General features: G+C 40.3%; 1 protein-coding gene across 2 annotated transcripts in view; it reads left to right on the top strand.

The window, feature by feature from the left end:
• Nucleotides 1–14,800, top strand: part of LOC110055446 (uncharacterized) — a 31,633-nt gene extending 16,833 nt beyond the window's left edge. For both annotated transcript variants that reach the window (XM_089271869.1, XM_020761838.2), the window contains 6 exons: nt 2,750–2,809; nt 3,920–4,059; nt 6,180–6,266; nt 12,168–12,329; nt 14,347–14,433; nt 14,550–14,800. In XM_089271869.1, coding sequence (XP_089127995.1) covers nt 2,758–2,809; nt 3,920–4,059; nt 6,180–6,266; nt 12,168–12,329; nt 14,347–14,433; nt 14,550–14,699 — 678 coding nt within the window. In that variant the 5' untranslated portion in view covers nt 2,750–2,757 and the 3' untranslated portion in view covers nt 14,700–14,800. The remainder of the gene's footprint in view (nt 1–2,749; nt 2,810–3,919; nt 4,060–6,179; nt 6,267–12,167; nt 12,330–14,346; nt 14,434–14,549) is intronic.
• The last annotated feature ends 1,030 nt before the right edge of the window (nt 14,801–15,830 follow it).

The following is a 15,830-nucleotide window of genomic DNA, read 5'->3' on the forward strand; positions in this document are numbered from 1 at the left end:
CCTCCAGAATTTTACGCCATGTCAGTCATGTGAGCAGAAAAAATTGGTTATGCGGTCAATGTTCTACATGTGCCGCTGGGTTTCTGCCTGCCTCATAGCTGAGCTATGATCTAAACATTAGTTAACTGGTGACGGGTCCATCTTGAACCTGAAGATGACTACCTATGTACTGAAGTAAAAGTCTTTTATAACGGTCGCTGCTATTACCCAGAAAATAACTACTTCTTTCGATGAGGATGTCGGATTTTGACTAAACAAAACATCAAAAAATTTATACTTTGTGTGCAAAGAATTTGAATCACTGAACACGGATGTATTAATTATAGATGAGCTGTCTATGAGCTCATCAATTGTAACTTATTTAACTTGTGGTGGATCTTACAACTTGTAGTTTTCGTCTTCAACCATTTGAGAGTGATCTCCGACTCTAAAAGGTAAGAGAACTCTGTAGTAGGACCCAGAAACGATGATATCTTAAAATATTTGATCAATGTCTGCTTTAAGCAGAAACACTCTAATGAAGGTTTTATTAAGGCCTGTGCCTAGGCTGTTATAACTGCTTAGTCGTAATTTAAAAAGGATTCAAGGGATTAATTTTCATGGTAACAACTTCTAGTTGTGTGTTTCGAATTCGCAAATAAGTGCTTGTCGCTAAACTAAAGCTTCTAAGAGAAAACACGACAATGTTAAATGGGGAGTAATCCAGACGCATCTTTAACAAAGGCAAGTCAAAGATACAGATGATAGAAAAAAATCATAGCAAGGGGGAAACCAAATGAGCTGTAGATCATTTCAGGTTGTCATACAAACGCTACTAAAAAAATATTATAAATAAATAAAAGGAAAAGGGCTTTGATAAAATTTTGTCCAGTTGAATAAAATCTTTTCAAGACTGTCAACTGCGCCCAATAAGAAATAGCAACCAAACATACACCGTGGTTGACACACCAGCAGGTTTTTCGGCTTTTCAGCAGCCCTGGCTTCTAGTTCTCAGTCGGGCTATTACATGAACATCATTGAACTGGTGGTAAGATTATCCTAAACATGAAAAACAGCTCAAGGTTTCTTAAGTTCAGTCTTGTTGAGAAGTAGAAGCTATTGCGAGCAAATTCAATTACGCGAAGATTACACTTACATTTATAATCGAACACGGATCGAAATAAGTCCACAATCCCACTTCGCATAAAAGAATCGGTGTCGCTAAAACAATGCATTATTGGGCTTAAACATACGTGATTGATGGCATATTTATAACACAGCTACTAAAACATCCATCACTCCACTTGTGGCGAGTCTCGGGTTGGATGCGAAAGTCATTGAGCAGTTTCCTCAAATTTTTCTGAAGCACAAACTTCAACCAAGGCCGGATTGCGTGTAAAATTACTCCAGTTCTCATCATCAATTGTTTTGCAACGTGAAAAAGATATTTAGGACTTCTGCAACGAAACGCTTACACAGGCTCAACCCTGTACGTTTTAACCGGTTCTCAAATAATCAGATGCAAGGTGGAGGTATAAAGTAGCCACCAGTTGAGTGGAATGTAAGAAGATTAAGTGAGCTGACACCTGACAAGCAGGCACAAAATAACGCCAAAATAAAGGTATTTTTTCCCCATGAGGTTCTGTTATAAAATCGAAATAAACCTCAAGGAAACTATATCGACACTTTTAGGTCAGATTGTTAGATTAAAAAGTAAAATAAACGTAAAATAAAGCAAAATTCACAATAACCTCTGAACAGGCTCCGGCTGGAAGTGTCTGAGCGCGGCTGGAAGTGCCGAGAAGAAACTGGCTGCCGGAGGGTGAACTGGTGACGACAAGAGAGCCTGTTCATAGGCTAAATTCATAATCGCCTGCGAATCAACTGTTTAACTCCAATGACCTTTTCTTTCCCTCTAATGTTGTTTTCCCTCTTGCAAAATTCAAAATGGTTCTATATATAACGTCATTTTATGCTAATTCCAATCCTCTTTTTACTTTTGACTTGCTTACGTTTGGCAAGCCTCCTTTCAGTTGTGGAATTCGCAAGTAGGAACACTTTGTGAACTAATCCGATCGATGTGGATTGATTATATTGAATCTCAGGCATCCCCTTTTGCGTGGTCTTATCTTTCCAAGCGCCAAACACCTTTTTTTTTTTAATCTAAGGAGACTATAGAGTATATATGTTTAGTTTTCTTAAATTTGATAGGTAATGTCGTAATAAGCATACTATTTTCGTGATTAAACGCCGGGCCTCCGGGTAGATTTGCAAATAACACCCTCAAGGATATAAGGATATCCGGGATATAATTAGTTTTATAAACTCCAGCTCCTAATATAATGGAAACGTCAAATAGATACCAGATCAACGAAGCTAAGTTTGAAATAAACGCCAGGGCATGGTATTTGAAGACTTCTTGACTCGGTATGGAAAATAATAAAGGGTGGTATGATATGTAATGTAGGAAGGTTATTGTTACAATAGTCATTATGCTTTCATACCACTGTTCCTTTCTTGTATAAAACTTTTCCGCTAATCAAGTTCACAAGGATAAGTTTAAGTGGCGGAAAAAAAGAGCTGTGAAAGGGCGTCTTCCAAAACGTATTGTTACTACGTAATAAATAAATTCATATGACGTCATCAGACGACCTTTACGGCGCCATCTTGTTTTGATTACTGCAGAACTGACTGAAAGGCCGAGACAGATAGTCACAAACCTTGCAAAGTCCATTAAAGTTGATTTTGCTTGTTGATTTCTTGTTTTAAGTGTGAACCATGAAGACATTCCCTGCTGTTTTGGTGGCTTTTTACGCAGCAGTGTATGGAGGTAAGATTATTAAGAAGGGATTCACCAGAAGCTCCAGTAACAAGCGAACAGAGACTTTGTATCAAAATCAAAAGAAACCATTTCTAACAACACCAAATGTCAAAAACAGATTTAGAAGTTTATATGAAACACTCGAAAGTATTGGTGATATGAAAATCATTACGAAATTTTACCTATGTGTTTGCACAATTTCTCCGATCTTTAAATACATTTTCTCGAGTTCCCATAGGTAATTGTTTTGGTGTTATTTCAGGCAACTATTTATATCTTAAGCTTTTACAAAATGCAAAAAGAATATACTATCTTTCTGGTACAAGATTTTTTGTCCACTAAAAACTGAAATTGTCGATTTCCTATCGTATTTCGTCTTAACACGTCACGAATTTTTTTCTGCAATTTTTTTACGCCATATTTTACGCAGCACAGGAAACTTCACTGACGAAAGCACGGCTAAATGTTTCGTTTCATTATTCCGGGGAAAGGAGGAACTAAAATGCGACTAGTTTGCGTCAGAGAGATTCGGCTTTTGCGCTGGTAAATTTTGAGAAAACTTCTAATGAATATCTGCAGATCATTGAGAAATTCAACAATTTGGTCGCATTTGTCCAAAACTTATAAATATTTTTCAAAGCAGAACAAAACAATCAATCCTTTGGAGAAAACTTCATTCAAAAATCTAGTTCCGTACTATGTAAGCATAAACATTAGATGCAAAAAAAGATAAAATTTTGATACAACTTGCAGAGAATGTAGAACTAAAGAAAAATTGCATTTAACGATTTGAATAACCGTCAAACGATTTCTATACTATAGGTTATTTCCAGCTTTGCATGATAACATTGCCAGTTGGGTGTTTCGGACATTTCAACATTCACCTTTATTTCAACAAGCATAAATTAACCTAAATAAAGGTGAAATTAAATATATTTTAACTAGGCCTCCTCGAGGAACGGTTAAAAGTTGGCAATTTTTTCGAAAAGGTCTTTGTATGAAGGCTTCGAGCCTAGTCACAGTAACAATTCTAAACGAATGTCATAAGAAGAGGCAATGTGTTACAACATTCTCATGCATAATTCAGACAACATTATCATAAATTATCTTAACTTGAAGGGTTTTCAGTGGAGACAGAACGCATTGGCGAGACCGTTCAAGATCAGAGCAAACTGAACTTCTCTGCCGAACAGATATTAAATTTTCGTTCTCTGGTGGCTCAGGTTGATATACTTCAAAAGAAAACGAAAGACCTCATAGTAAGTAACAAGAACTTTCCTTTAAAAAGCAGCTGATTACAACAGAAGCAGTGAGCTTGGATGGAGGGAAAGAAACCCTATTGTTATTTAGTATAAATCTACTAGCGTTTTATCACGAATGCCATTCTCTGATTGGCTACGCTACTCACTATATATTCTGTGATAGATTGTAAGTAGCGCAGCACTGCGTCCTTAACAAAATGACGGTCGCTTCTTGGCGTTTTCGAAGTGTCTGTGAAGAGGATTTAGATAAAGTTTTGAACGACTAGTAGATTTATACTAAAACGCAGCCCTCGTCAACAATCACGCAATAGAAATGGAGAGCGAATAATCTAATTGTTTGATAGCTGGGGTCTAGTTGAATGATCTAACGCGCACTCTGACAGGTTGATGTATGGTCACGTGAGTGAGTGAGTGAGTGAGTGAGTGAGTGAGTGAGTGAGAATGGCCCACTCTCCCACTAACCCAAGGTTACTTTGACTTCTTCTTACCTTATTACTGTACAATAAAATCCAGGTATATAACAAACCACTTTTAAAATTAGTGGTCCTATAGGAAACAGTCAGTTGTGTTTTCCCTCGACTTTGTCTCGGGAAACATCGAGATCTAGCTGTTTTCCTCGGAACCAGTAACTAAGTGTATACGTAATTTTGCGGCATTTTGGACATACAGCCAGTCGTGTAGATGGTAATGTCATTACGAAAAGTCTACCTACCACCACATAATTATTAAGAACTCGCAAAACAGTCTCTCTTTTGCTGGAGAATCCGTGGGGGAGAACGCAAATCAAGTGAACGTGCGAGCGTGACTGCGAGCGTGACATACGAGCGGGGAGTGGCAAAGCCGCGAGCCACGAGTAGCGCGGGCGTCGGACGTCTTCCGACGCCCGCGCTACTTACGGCTCGCAGCTTCGCATTTGACGCTCGCACGCTCAATGTTGTTTTGTGTTCTTCGTTGCGTTCTTTCTCACGGATGTTCGAGCAAAGAGAGACTGCTCTCAGTCTAACTCTGTTATAACTTGCATGCATTGTGCGCCAACATACTTTTCATTATACAGGCATTGGCTTCCATTAACAAAGCGTTACAAAATCTTGAACTTTTCCTAGTCGTGGCAAGGGAAGATTACTGGACCTTTCTCTTGCTCTGAGGCTTCTTTTTTTTTTAACTTGGCAAAAGATGAAAGGATGAAAGCACTTGGACAGAATGCAATGTGCGCTCTGGCAGTAAACTTTACTTTTGCAATTTGCCACACTATCTCAATATAAGAAGTTACAGGGAGAACTGAAATCCAATTGGATTTATTTATGTTAAGTTAGCTATTTCCAGCGTAAAGAGTTAAAATTAACAGAATCTAAATTGGCTAAATAAGTTGAGGCTAGTTGGCATCATTTACTATGATTTGCAATTGCTATCATTACCGTAAGTCCTCGAATTAGCGCCCCCTCCCCCCCCGGTAGAATAAGCGCCCCCGGCTTCGAATTAGCGCCCCCTTCCTTCCCCTCCATTTTGTGGATGAGTAATGAGACAACAAAGCATCTATAGTTTTCGTCATGTGGTATTAGATTTGTACATTGTTTCAGTTTGTGAACACGTTTAGCGAACACGTTGAACACGTTAAGTACTAACGGTGCCCAAGTTTAAACTTTAGGATCAGCCTTTTATGTCAAAAACAGCGTATGTTATTGTTTACGCGCAGATGATGTATTAAAAAATGATCATGTCAGGTCACGATTTGGGAAAAATTAAATAAGCGCCCTCCCCCCCGCCCCGCCCCCCCCCTCCCCCCTCGAATAAGCGCCCCCGTCTTCTTCTTAATTTGAAATAAGCGCCCCGGGCGCTAATTCGAGGATTGACGGTTATGATAACACCTACTTCGTACGTTGTTCATCTTTCTTTCAAATTAACAACTGAAACTTTCATCACACATCGCTCTAAACATTCTTAAAAGAGGTTTCTTTTAATAGGAATGAAAAATACTAATTAAACTGTTGTTTGTACCGGGGTTTTGCCACAACAAAGGTTTGTGTCCCTTAATGAAGGTGTTTCAAAGTAGGGGTTCCCTTGAATGCTTTTCATGGAAAAATACTTCAAATATTTAATGGCTGTTTTTTTCCACCCAGATGCCGAAGTTGCCGCAAAATGTTACTATCACGGTATTAGATTCTTTGGACCTCACAGCGGATATCACTGTTTCCACTGTCAACAGGGTAAGAAGTACCATCCGTCTATATACAGAAATAGTCTTGATCGTAAAGACTAAACTCTCAGAATGAAAGTTCGTTGGAGTAAACCAAACAAACAAAAAGACAAACTTAAAACGTTGCCAGTAATATTGAACTTCGAGTAGGCCCGTGAATAGACCGTGTTGTAACTGCATCAGTAGTACACTGCAGTGTTTAAGCTAGACCTAGGTTTTTGATACGTGATTTCCCAGTCATGAATCACCCATAACGGTACGTCCTTCCACTTCAAACTGGAATAGACGCCAAAATACTGAAAATTCCAGTTTGAAGTGGAGGAGGTCGCGGCTAGCGGCCGCCATGTTGCGAGCCTTCTCTCCCTCCCGTGTGTTATCGGTATCCGGCGAGAAGTAGTCTCGTAAAAACACGCTTCAGACGGCCCAGGAAGGCGAAAAAACACCACAAATGAGTCGATTATCATTTCATGTAACTTTATTGGGATATTCAGACCGAGATTTAATTTGGATATGCAATTTTCAGAGCTTTATTCATAACTCTCATAGATTCAGTTCGCTTCATATATAGAGGATATTACACGATGGCGAGAAGATATGAATTTTATATTCGAGTGGCAAGAACAATATCTCACGAGTGAGCGAAGCGAACGAGTGAGATATTGTTCTTGCCACGAGAACATAAAATTCATATCTTCGAGCCAACGTGTAATGTTCTTTTTATTATATGGAGAAACCAATTCAACAAAAGCAAAAGGCGGGAATCGTGACTTCATTGAACGATACGACACTCACAAAGGTGACATACGGAAAATACGCCACTCGGGTCCCGGATGAAGTGGCGTATGGAATCTACGAGTGGTTTAGTTCCCAGTAAAGCACTCTTCTCCATATAATAAAAACAATTATTAAGCACGAGCACATCAGATCACATAGAGTGGTCCGCCTGTGACGTAACGTGACATACTCGAAAACTGCAACAAACCAAGCGCTATGAAAACAAAAGATAATGACAGGCCTACACGGACTTCCCTCGTGAATTGTGGTAGCGATGCATTTTACTCGTATGTGCTCGAAAGTTACTCGTATGTACTCGTAGGTTACTCGTATGTACTCGTATGTTACTCGTATGTACTAGTAAGTACGCGTATGTTACTGGTATGCACTCGTATGTTACTCGTATGTACTCGTTTGGTGTTTTAGTCACGATCTTGTGCATGAAGACTGACGAATGTATACAGGAGGAAACGAGTAAGGACACAATAACATAACTATAATGACATACGCATGCGCAGAATGAGTGGGATTCTCGATATAAGCTCATTCTTGAGTGAAACTCGTGTAGCGTTGGAAGAGAGAGTGGATTGCAAGCACTCTTATCAAGCAGTATAGCAAATTCCACAACATCATTTGCGGAATTTCAGAAGTCTGGGTCCGACAGGGCGTAATGATTGGTTAACTACCTTGAGCTTCTGAAATCTGATCATAAAACGCCAAAAACTCCCGGTTATATTGGGATAGGAATAATATAGTGAGGTCCGGTATGTCCGAAAAATCGCTCCCGTAGGACTTTCGTGCCGAAATTGAATTTTTCGCTATTTTGCACTAATTTTGGGTCGAATAGTAAGAATCCGATGGGGTTCAAATTTACAGATTCTGTCTTCCCATGTTTCTGGCTTCTCAAGGACTAAATTTATGCTAATTTATGCTAATTAGATGCAAAAATAAGTTTTGCGAATGTCTTTGCTCTTAGATTCAAGGTACAGGGACCAAACTTTACACAAAGCTTGCTCTTGATGACGTTCGTCGTATGACTTAGATTGGTTACCATGGCAACCAGCGATGACGTCAGGATTAACTACCAACTATTTTGGCCATCTTGGATCCGCCATCTTTGATTTTCAAACTCTCATACTTCTAAAGGAAAACAGTGCATTGTTAATAAACTTTTAGGGTGCGTTTCTTTAAGAAAATCCAAGATTGGATTCTTAAATCCGAAAACGGATTTTGCGTTTCTTTTCTAAACAGATTAATCCAAGATCCCTCGGATCAAGGAACCGAAGAATCCACTCTGGGCAAAGATTTTTCGGTTCCTTTGACGCACCATGATCTGAGTGATCTCGGATTGATCTGTTTAGTAAAGAAACGCAAAATCAGTTTTCGGATTTAACAGTCCAATCTTGGTTGTTTTATAAGGTCATTCCGCTGAAATAGAACCTGCACTGAGATTTTCGTCAAACTTTGCCTATTGATTGTTTATATTATAGGAACTTAAATTTTGAAATAAAAATGAGGGGTCCCGATGTTCGTTTAGAAGCAACAGTACCTTGTTTGTACCCAATAAATCCTTATAATAGCACCATGATTATAGTCACAATTGCTTGCTAAATTCACGTTTCGGACGATTGTTTCTTGTTCTACACTGAGAATTGGTTCATATTTATTTTACACAGAGAAATTTATTATTCAATTCAAAACAACAGAAAAAAAAATGATAGGTCATCGTACTCGTTTTCGAGGAAATGACGATTTACCTCTATGGCGAAGTCCAGCCGTAAAGAAAAAGCCGTCATTTTGTAATGCGCGCGCGCTAATCACGTGTGAAATTATGCGAACTAGGGATGCGCAGTGCAATACTGCGGAATGATCTTAACAAAGAAACACACCCTAAGTAACGAATGATAGCATGTGCTGCGCGAACTGACGAGTTTCTTTTCAGGACTTAAAATTGCGAAACACGCCTAGAGTTTGGAGTTTTACAGCTGTTTTTTTTTTTTTTTTTTTTTTTTTTTATGTCACTTAGGCCTGGTTTGGATGTCGAATTACATATGCACCGAATCATATACCAATTCGAGTCGCTTCGAATTAAAAACATGCGGCATTTGATTTAGACGTGGCATTTCACATTTGCCAATTCGAAATCTCGAGCGCAGGAAGCACAGTGATGGTCATAATGAAGTTTAGTTTTTCCTCCCGATGGCAAGTTTGTGATGGAAATTATTTAGGCAAGGCTAACGCAGAGAATGGTGAACATCTGGATAAAATGAAACACTCTATTCGTATCTTCGTATCCTTTAAAGAGGCCCTCCACGAGCGTAGTCCAGAAATGGTTAACATCTATGACGACATCCAGCCCTGGTACTCTGAAAAGGTCAAACCACAAGACCGTGAAGAACAAGGACTTGAAATCTTGGGCGATTTATGATAGAGTACCTCAAGTAATTGCACAACCTGTTACAGCTCATCCATGCTTGCCGCTCTGGGGACTGGGAAGGCTACCTGATAGCGATGGAATGCCTGATAAAGTACTTCTTCGCGTACGATCTCCTCAACTGCGCTCGGCTAATGCCAGTCCACCTCGCGCAGATGAACGCACTCGAGCATGAGGACCTTATGACATATGAGGCATTGAAGTCCGAGGATTTTATTGAGCGAAGTCAGAGATCCCGTTCACGAGGTTGTTCACAGATCAGACGCTAGAACAGGAGATCAAAGTGTTAAAGCGCCACGGAGGTATGTTCGGGTTAAGTCAAGACGAAGCCGCCCTAGATCACCTTCTTGTCACGTCACTGCATCTCTACCATATGGTAAAGTAATAAAACGCGTCCGAGGCTTCTGAGCGGAACGAGCACTATCAGCTCTCTTGGGATGTTGCTGTAAGAACGCGAAAAAACGCCATGAAACTCCGCCAGTCGATAGAGCTGCACTGCGAAGGCAACTCATTTACGGTTGAGTCTCCCTTGAAGAGTGTGTTGTCGTCAGCTCTTGTGCCTGAAAAAGCAAAGGAAGATATCCTGTGCTACGCAGAGAAGGGCCGAAAGCGGTTTGAGGCATTTGTTGAAGACAAACTGTTGCAATCTTCTAAGCATTCCTTATGAGACGCTATGAAAAAGCTGAGACTGGTCACTTTGTTCGCCAATGGATTATTAGCGCGCTTCTCCAGCAACACAATCATCAAGCTGGTCATGGTTTACAATAACAAAATCAAATGTAGTTTGATTTTGTTGCGCTCATCTAGTGAACGCAACACCTGCTGATCCCTAACCAGGTGTTGGGTTAACTAGATGAGCATTTGTCGCAAGAGATTTGTGTATCCTCTCCGGACACTGACGTACTAGTCCTGCTACTCAACTTGGTTTCCAGGGGACGTCATGGAAACCTGAATAGCCTGAATGTTTGACAGGCAAGGGTGCAAACTACAGAGAGATTGATGTTACTAAGCGAGTTCAAGCGATTGGAATACACAAGTGTCAAGGTCTGATAAGATTGCACCACTTCATCGGATCCGACTGGGGAGAGAAGTTTGTTGGTATCACGAAGAATTCCTGGGTGAAAGCTTACATGACACTCGATAACGACCATCTCGCGATCGACTGTTTCAGAGAGCTTGGTGAGGGTCTTATCCAAAACCAGTTAGCCAACGGAGAACTGCCAACTCAAGTTAAAGACCTAGAGAAATTTGTCTGCCAAGTGTACTGCAAAGCGGGACCTACCACCCTTCCTGAACTTCGATGGGAGCTCTTTTGACTCAGTAACTTGGAAGGTGAGATGATGCCATCAAGCGCGCAAACTTCATAGCCATGCGTCACAAATCCTATACCACCAGCTGCCCAGATCTTCCCCACATTAAAGAGAACGGCTGGAGCGAAAACTAAGGAGCATACGTGCCCGTTATATGCTTGTCTCTCCCTGCACCCCAAGCTGTCATTGAGCTTACCAAATGCGACTGCAAGTCAGACTGCGGGGGACTCTGTAGCTGTTTCAAGAACGGAATTCCATGCACTCCTCTTTGTTAATGCTGTGGAAAAACCTGTGCAAATCCATTCGCAGACGGCACACGAGTAGATGACGAGGATGGTCTTAGTGCATAAGAACGTAAGTCACATTTTATGCACGAACACTTTTAACGGAACTGTAGATTAGTATTATACATAACAGAAAGAAGACTAAAAACGTCTGCATTGTTACTATGGGACTAACAAAAGTCAATGATATTTTCCCATGAGAAACTGAAAGAGTACATGCGTTTAGCAAAAAAGGAAAATAAAAGAAAGATCTGCACTTAACTGGACATCGCTCATAACGGAAATCATTCGTTACTTAAAGTTTATTTAAAATTCACTGTTTTGCTTTAGAAAAATGAGAGTTCGAAAATCCAAGATGGTGGATCCAAGATGGCCGCCACCAAAATAGCAGGTAGTTAGACCTGACGTCATCGCTGGTTGCCATGGTAACAAAGTTAAGTCATACGATGTACGTTATCAAGAGTAAGCTTCGTACAACGTTTGGTCTCTGTATCTTGAATCTAAGAGCAAAGATATTCGCAAGACTTTTTTGCATCTAATTAACATAAATTAGTATAAATTAAACCCTTAGAGTAGCTAGAAACATGGGAAGACGGGATCGGAAAATTTGAACCCCATCGGATTCTTATTGTTCGGCCCAAAATAAGTGCAAAACAGCGAAAAAATCAATTTCGGCGTGAAAGTCCTACGGGATTACACGCCGTACCGCACTAATAGGCGAACAAGCAAATAAAGGTAAACAAAGACGTTCTAAGATCAGAAATATTGTTTTTCTGCTCTGGAATTATAATCAAATAAATTCCTGTGGTCAGAGCGCAATAAAAGTTTAAAAGTGGAATATTTCTTCTGGCTTAACCGAACTTTATTTTTGCAACGTACATAGTGCAAATACGAAATAATACTAAGGGTAGTTATATCATGTTCATTTAAGTCTCGCGGAGGCCAAAATAGTCACGCAGATATTGGTTAATTCGAAGCCATTGTCTCTAATCAAAAAGGCGAGGTTTAAAAGTGTTGCTTTCTGTGGCAAGCAAGATCTTTTGTTTTGCTGGAATCCACCTGGTAAAATATTTAATTATTTAATATTTCTCCACTAAACGCATGTGCAGACGACAGATGCAGGAGTTCTTGTTGATGATATGGAGAGGTTTATCAGATTTGAAGCAGCTGTTGATCTGGTGACTAATACTTCGTGTGACGTCAAAGTACAGGATGCAAGCCGAAAGTTAAGCCGCGTTTTATGGAGTTTGATCTCATTAATGAGATCTGTGGTAAGTTGGTGGTCTCTCGATAGAATGAAAGGCCAAGGGTACGTTTCTTTGGGAAAATGCAAGATTGGATTGTTAAAGTCCAAAGAAAACGGACTTCGCTTTTCTTTACTAAACAGATTAATCCTGATCGGAAGATCATTCTGATCATGGTATATCAAAGGAACCACAAAGTCCTTGCCCAGAGTGGAACTTTCGGTTCCTTTAGTGCGACATGGTCCGAGTGATCTTGGATTGATTTGCTAAGTAAAAAAGCAAAACCCGTTCTTGGATTAAAGATTTTAGTCTTGGATTTTCCCAAAGAAACGCAACCATAGTTACGAGTTGACTGAGATGAATAAGCTCTATTTATTTCATTTGAGATTGATAAGAAATAACGAGATGATGGAACTCTTTCCACAAAGCGTATTGATCATCCCACTTCACCCATCCTCACAGCTCAAGTAACATCCTGGGTGCCTTAATAAATTACTTTATCTACCCTCGGATTTCAGAGTTGCTTATGCAGCTAATATCTCTGGGCATTTAACCATCAGATGAGAGATAGACCACCACACCGGGAACTACGTCCCCTACTCTTTTCGATCAGTGTGTGGGTTCTTTTACGTCCCACAGATTTAATTATGAAGAGTTGTGAGACTGGGCCTACGGTTTAGCGTCCTTTTCCGAGAAGACTAGAAAGTCTAACCATATGCAGATTACAAAGGCAGCCCTTTCTCCTCAATTATTTAAAGACCATGGGTATTAGTCCAGCCGGGGTTTGAACCCGCGACCTCCTGCACGCTGTTTCGGTGCTCTACCACTGGGCTAAACGGTCCGCGGCCTAGAGATAAGCCTCACTTCTTCTCTAGCCTACCTCTCTCACACGCCCTATCGTTGCGTGACACAGAGCTAAGACCCTTCTTTCGTTCTCGCCTTCTCGCCTTCTCGCCTTCTCGCCTTCTCGCCTTCTCGCCTTCTCGCCTTCTCGCCTTCTCGCCTTCTCGCCTTCTCGCCTTCTCGCCTTCTCGCCTTCTCGCCTTCTCGCCTTCTCGCCTTCTCGCCTTCTCGCCTTCTCGCCTTCTCGCCTTCTTGCCTTCTTGCCTTCTTGCCTTCGTTCTTCCTTTCTCCTTTCTTTTCTTTTTGGTTGAAAACGCAAAACTCTGAGTCGATTGGATGATGCTAGTCTAAGGCCGGTCAACTCTAAACCCTGGTAACTGAATAAGCACCAGGGTTGGGTTGTTCGGAAGCCGGTTAACACTAACCCAGGATTAAAAGCAAACCTAATCGAAGTATAAATTTTTCTTGAATAAAAATAATTTTCATTGCTTATGTTTTGTGTAGTTTGAGATTATTCAAACTCAAAACAGAAGGCGCAACAAAAGGGAGCTTAAGCAAACCAGGAAGGAAACGACAACGAGAACGTAACCAAACAAAAGGTTTCTTGAGCAGAACAATATCTGTGCACGTGCGTTATAAATCCTTGTACATTTCTTAGCCGTCCTCTGCAAAACAACAACGTGAAATGACCAAGTTCTGGGTATTTTGCAGAACGTCAGCCACGACGGCCAATTTTCCATGCTTTCTTTTGGAATTGATCGCCGGCGTTACATTGCGATCAACGGGCTAAACAGATCTAGATAATTGAGACATTCAAAGGTAAAGTATAAAGCCCACGACGCCGCCGTGGTCATTCCTTAAGGTCCCTAATATAAACAGAAAACCTCACGGCAAAGTTACAAAACTTAAATCAAAATTGGCGCTTATCCTGGGTTAGCTTTTAATCGGGCTTTGATTATCACCGTTTTAACCGCTAAATGACCTTTGAAATCAAAACGCTCTTTGCAATGTAGACTCCTGTCAATCAAACAACGGTACCTTTCATGTCTGCGAAGCGAAGCGGCTTCCTAGTCACGAGGTGTTGCGGGCACCCGGTGCTAAATAGAGAAAACATGAAAGTTTCTACGCCAGCAGTTTATCCTTTGCGAATAGCATATACTATGTATGACGTTTCTCATTCGCTATCTTTTGTTAATTGCAGATGAGAAAGAACTCCATTGCGCAACCACCGCAACAAGACTTAAGCGGTTTGAGAGGGAAATTAGACAAGAAAACAAAGGAATTCTTGGTGAGAGAAGAGTAGTGTTAAGCAAAATGTGCCTTAAAAAATATGCCATTTGTGAGTGATTCCGGTGTACTTTCAACTGAATGACAGCGATATTTTTATTTTTTCGTCATTTACAGACATTTATTGGAGCGGGTGACAAGCAGACCATGGTTAACGGCCAAGTCAGACGATCAGTTTTGAACAACGTCAGAAATTACGTCATCATGCGCGATTTGTCCGAGTCACTGCTCTTCTTTAAAATTGACTTTGGAAAATTGATTAATTAGATGCTTTGATCCCTTTGACCGGAAAGATCGATATAAACGCTGTCTTTACTGATTGTGATGCATCCATTTAGTTATGAGAATAAAGTAGCATGTCACATCAATAGTCTTCTGGTTGAACTTGACTTCTCCTAGCCTGTGTACATTCACTGAAAAGCAGGATAAGAGGGAGGCCTCCTCGCAGTGGGTGGTAGGCCGTGATCTTATGTAACTGTACTGGAAGTTCTTTCGCTCAGTTTAGATTTGAAATTTAAAAAGAGGATTCTTAAACTTTATGAATGTCAAATAATCACTGACAAATTGGCCAAGTGCTTTCGTTTAAAGGTTCTTTTTTCCACTGTTCTCCAGAGTGGATTTAATACTGTCAATTGATCGTTTCCAAAATTTAAGTTCCGTCAATTTATGATTGATATAGTTGATGATTATTTAGATCCCCTGCGGTCAAATATTCCTTTGTTTAAAAAGGCATACAAACGAGGCGAAAGGATCAATACAATGCAGAATTGACCCATTCGTCTCGTTTGTATGTCAAACCGCTGATAACTTCAATAACAGCTATTGTGGAAAATTTGGAAAGTTTCTTGTGTTGGTCCGTGCAATAGATTCAGTTAATTACCTTTTTCTTTTCAAAATGAAAGGGGTATTGGCATAAAGGGCTACATCAGGTTTAATGGAACCTAATGTAAAAAGTGAAGAATGAAAGAATTGGCCATTTCCGAATTATTACCTTTAGCTCCTTTCTCAAAGCGACTCTTGATGCCCATCCTTTGATATGGAAATGAATTTCATTTACATGCAAATAATACTCATTTTCAAATGACTGGTTGGTTACCAGGCTTCCGTTTGACAGAGATGTTTCGGGGAACTCGAAAATGGGCTGATTTCGCTCGGTATTTCCTGACCGGCGCTCGAAAATTGTTTTTCATATTTTTGCAAGAGCATTCGTATAAGGAGTCTAACTCATTTGGCTTTCCTTTGTTTGTTTGTTTGTTCTCAAGTTCTTTTCATTTCTTTCACAATTCATTGTTAACCGGTAAATTGTGAAAGCGAGTCACGGGCTGAAGTGGTGGATCAGATTATGCTATTGTGAGGTTGATGGTGTTACCGCCATATCGCGAAGCCAATCTCGATCGG

The sequence above is a fragment of the Orbicella faveolata genome, unplaced genomic scaffold (genome assembly GCF_042242905.1).
Source record: "Orbicella faveolata isolate gen_17 unplaced genomic scaffold, um_ofav_v1 contig_34, whole genome shotgun sequence".
Classification (NCBI taxonomy): domain Eukaryota; kingdom Metazoa; phylum Cnidaria; class Anthozoa; order Scleractinia; family Merulinidae; genus Orbicella; species Orbicella faveolata.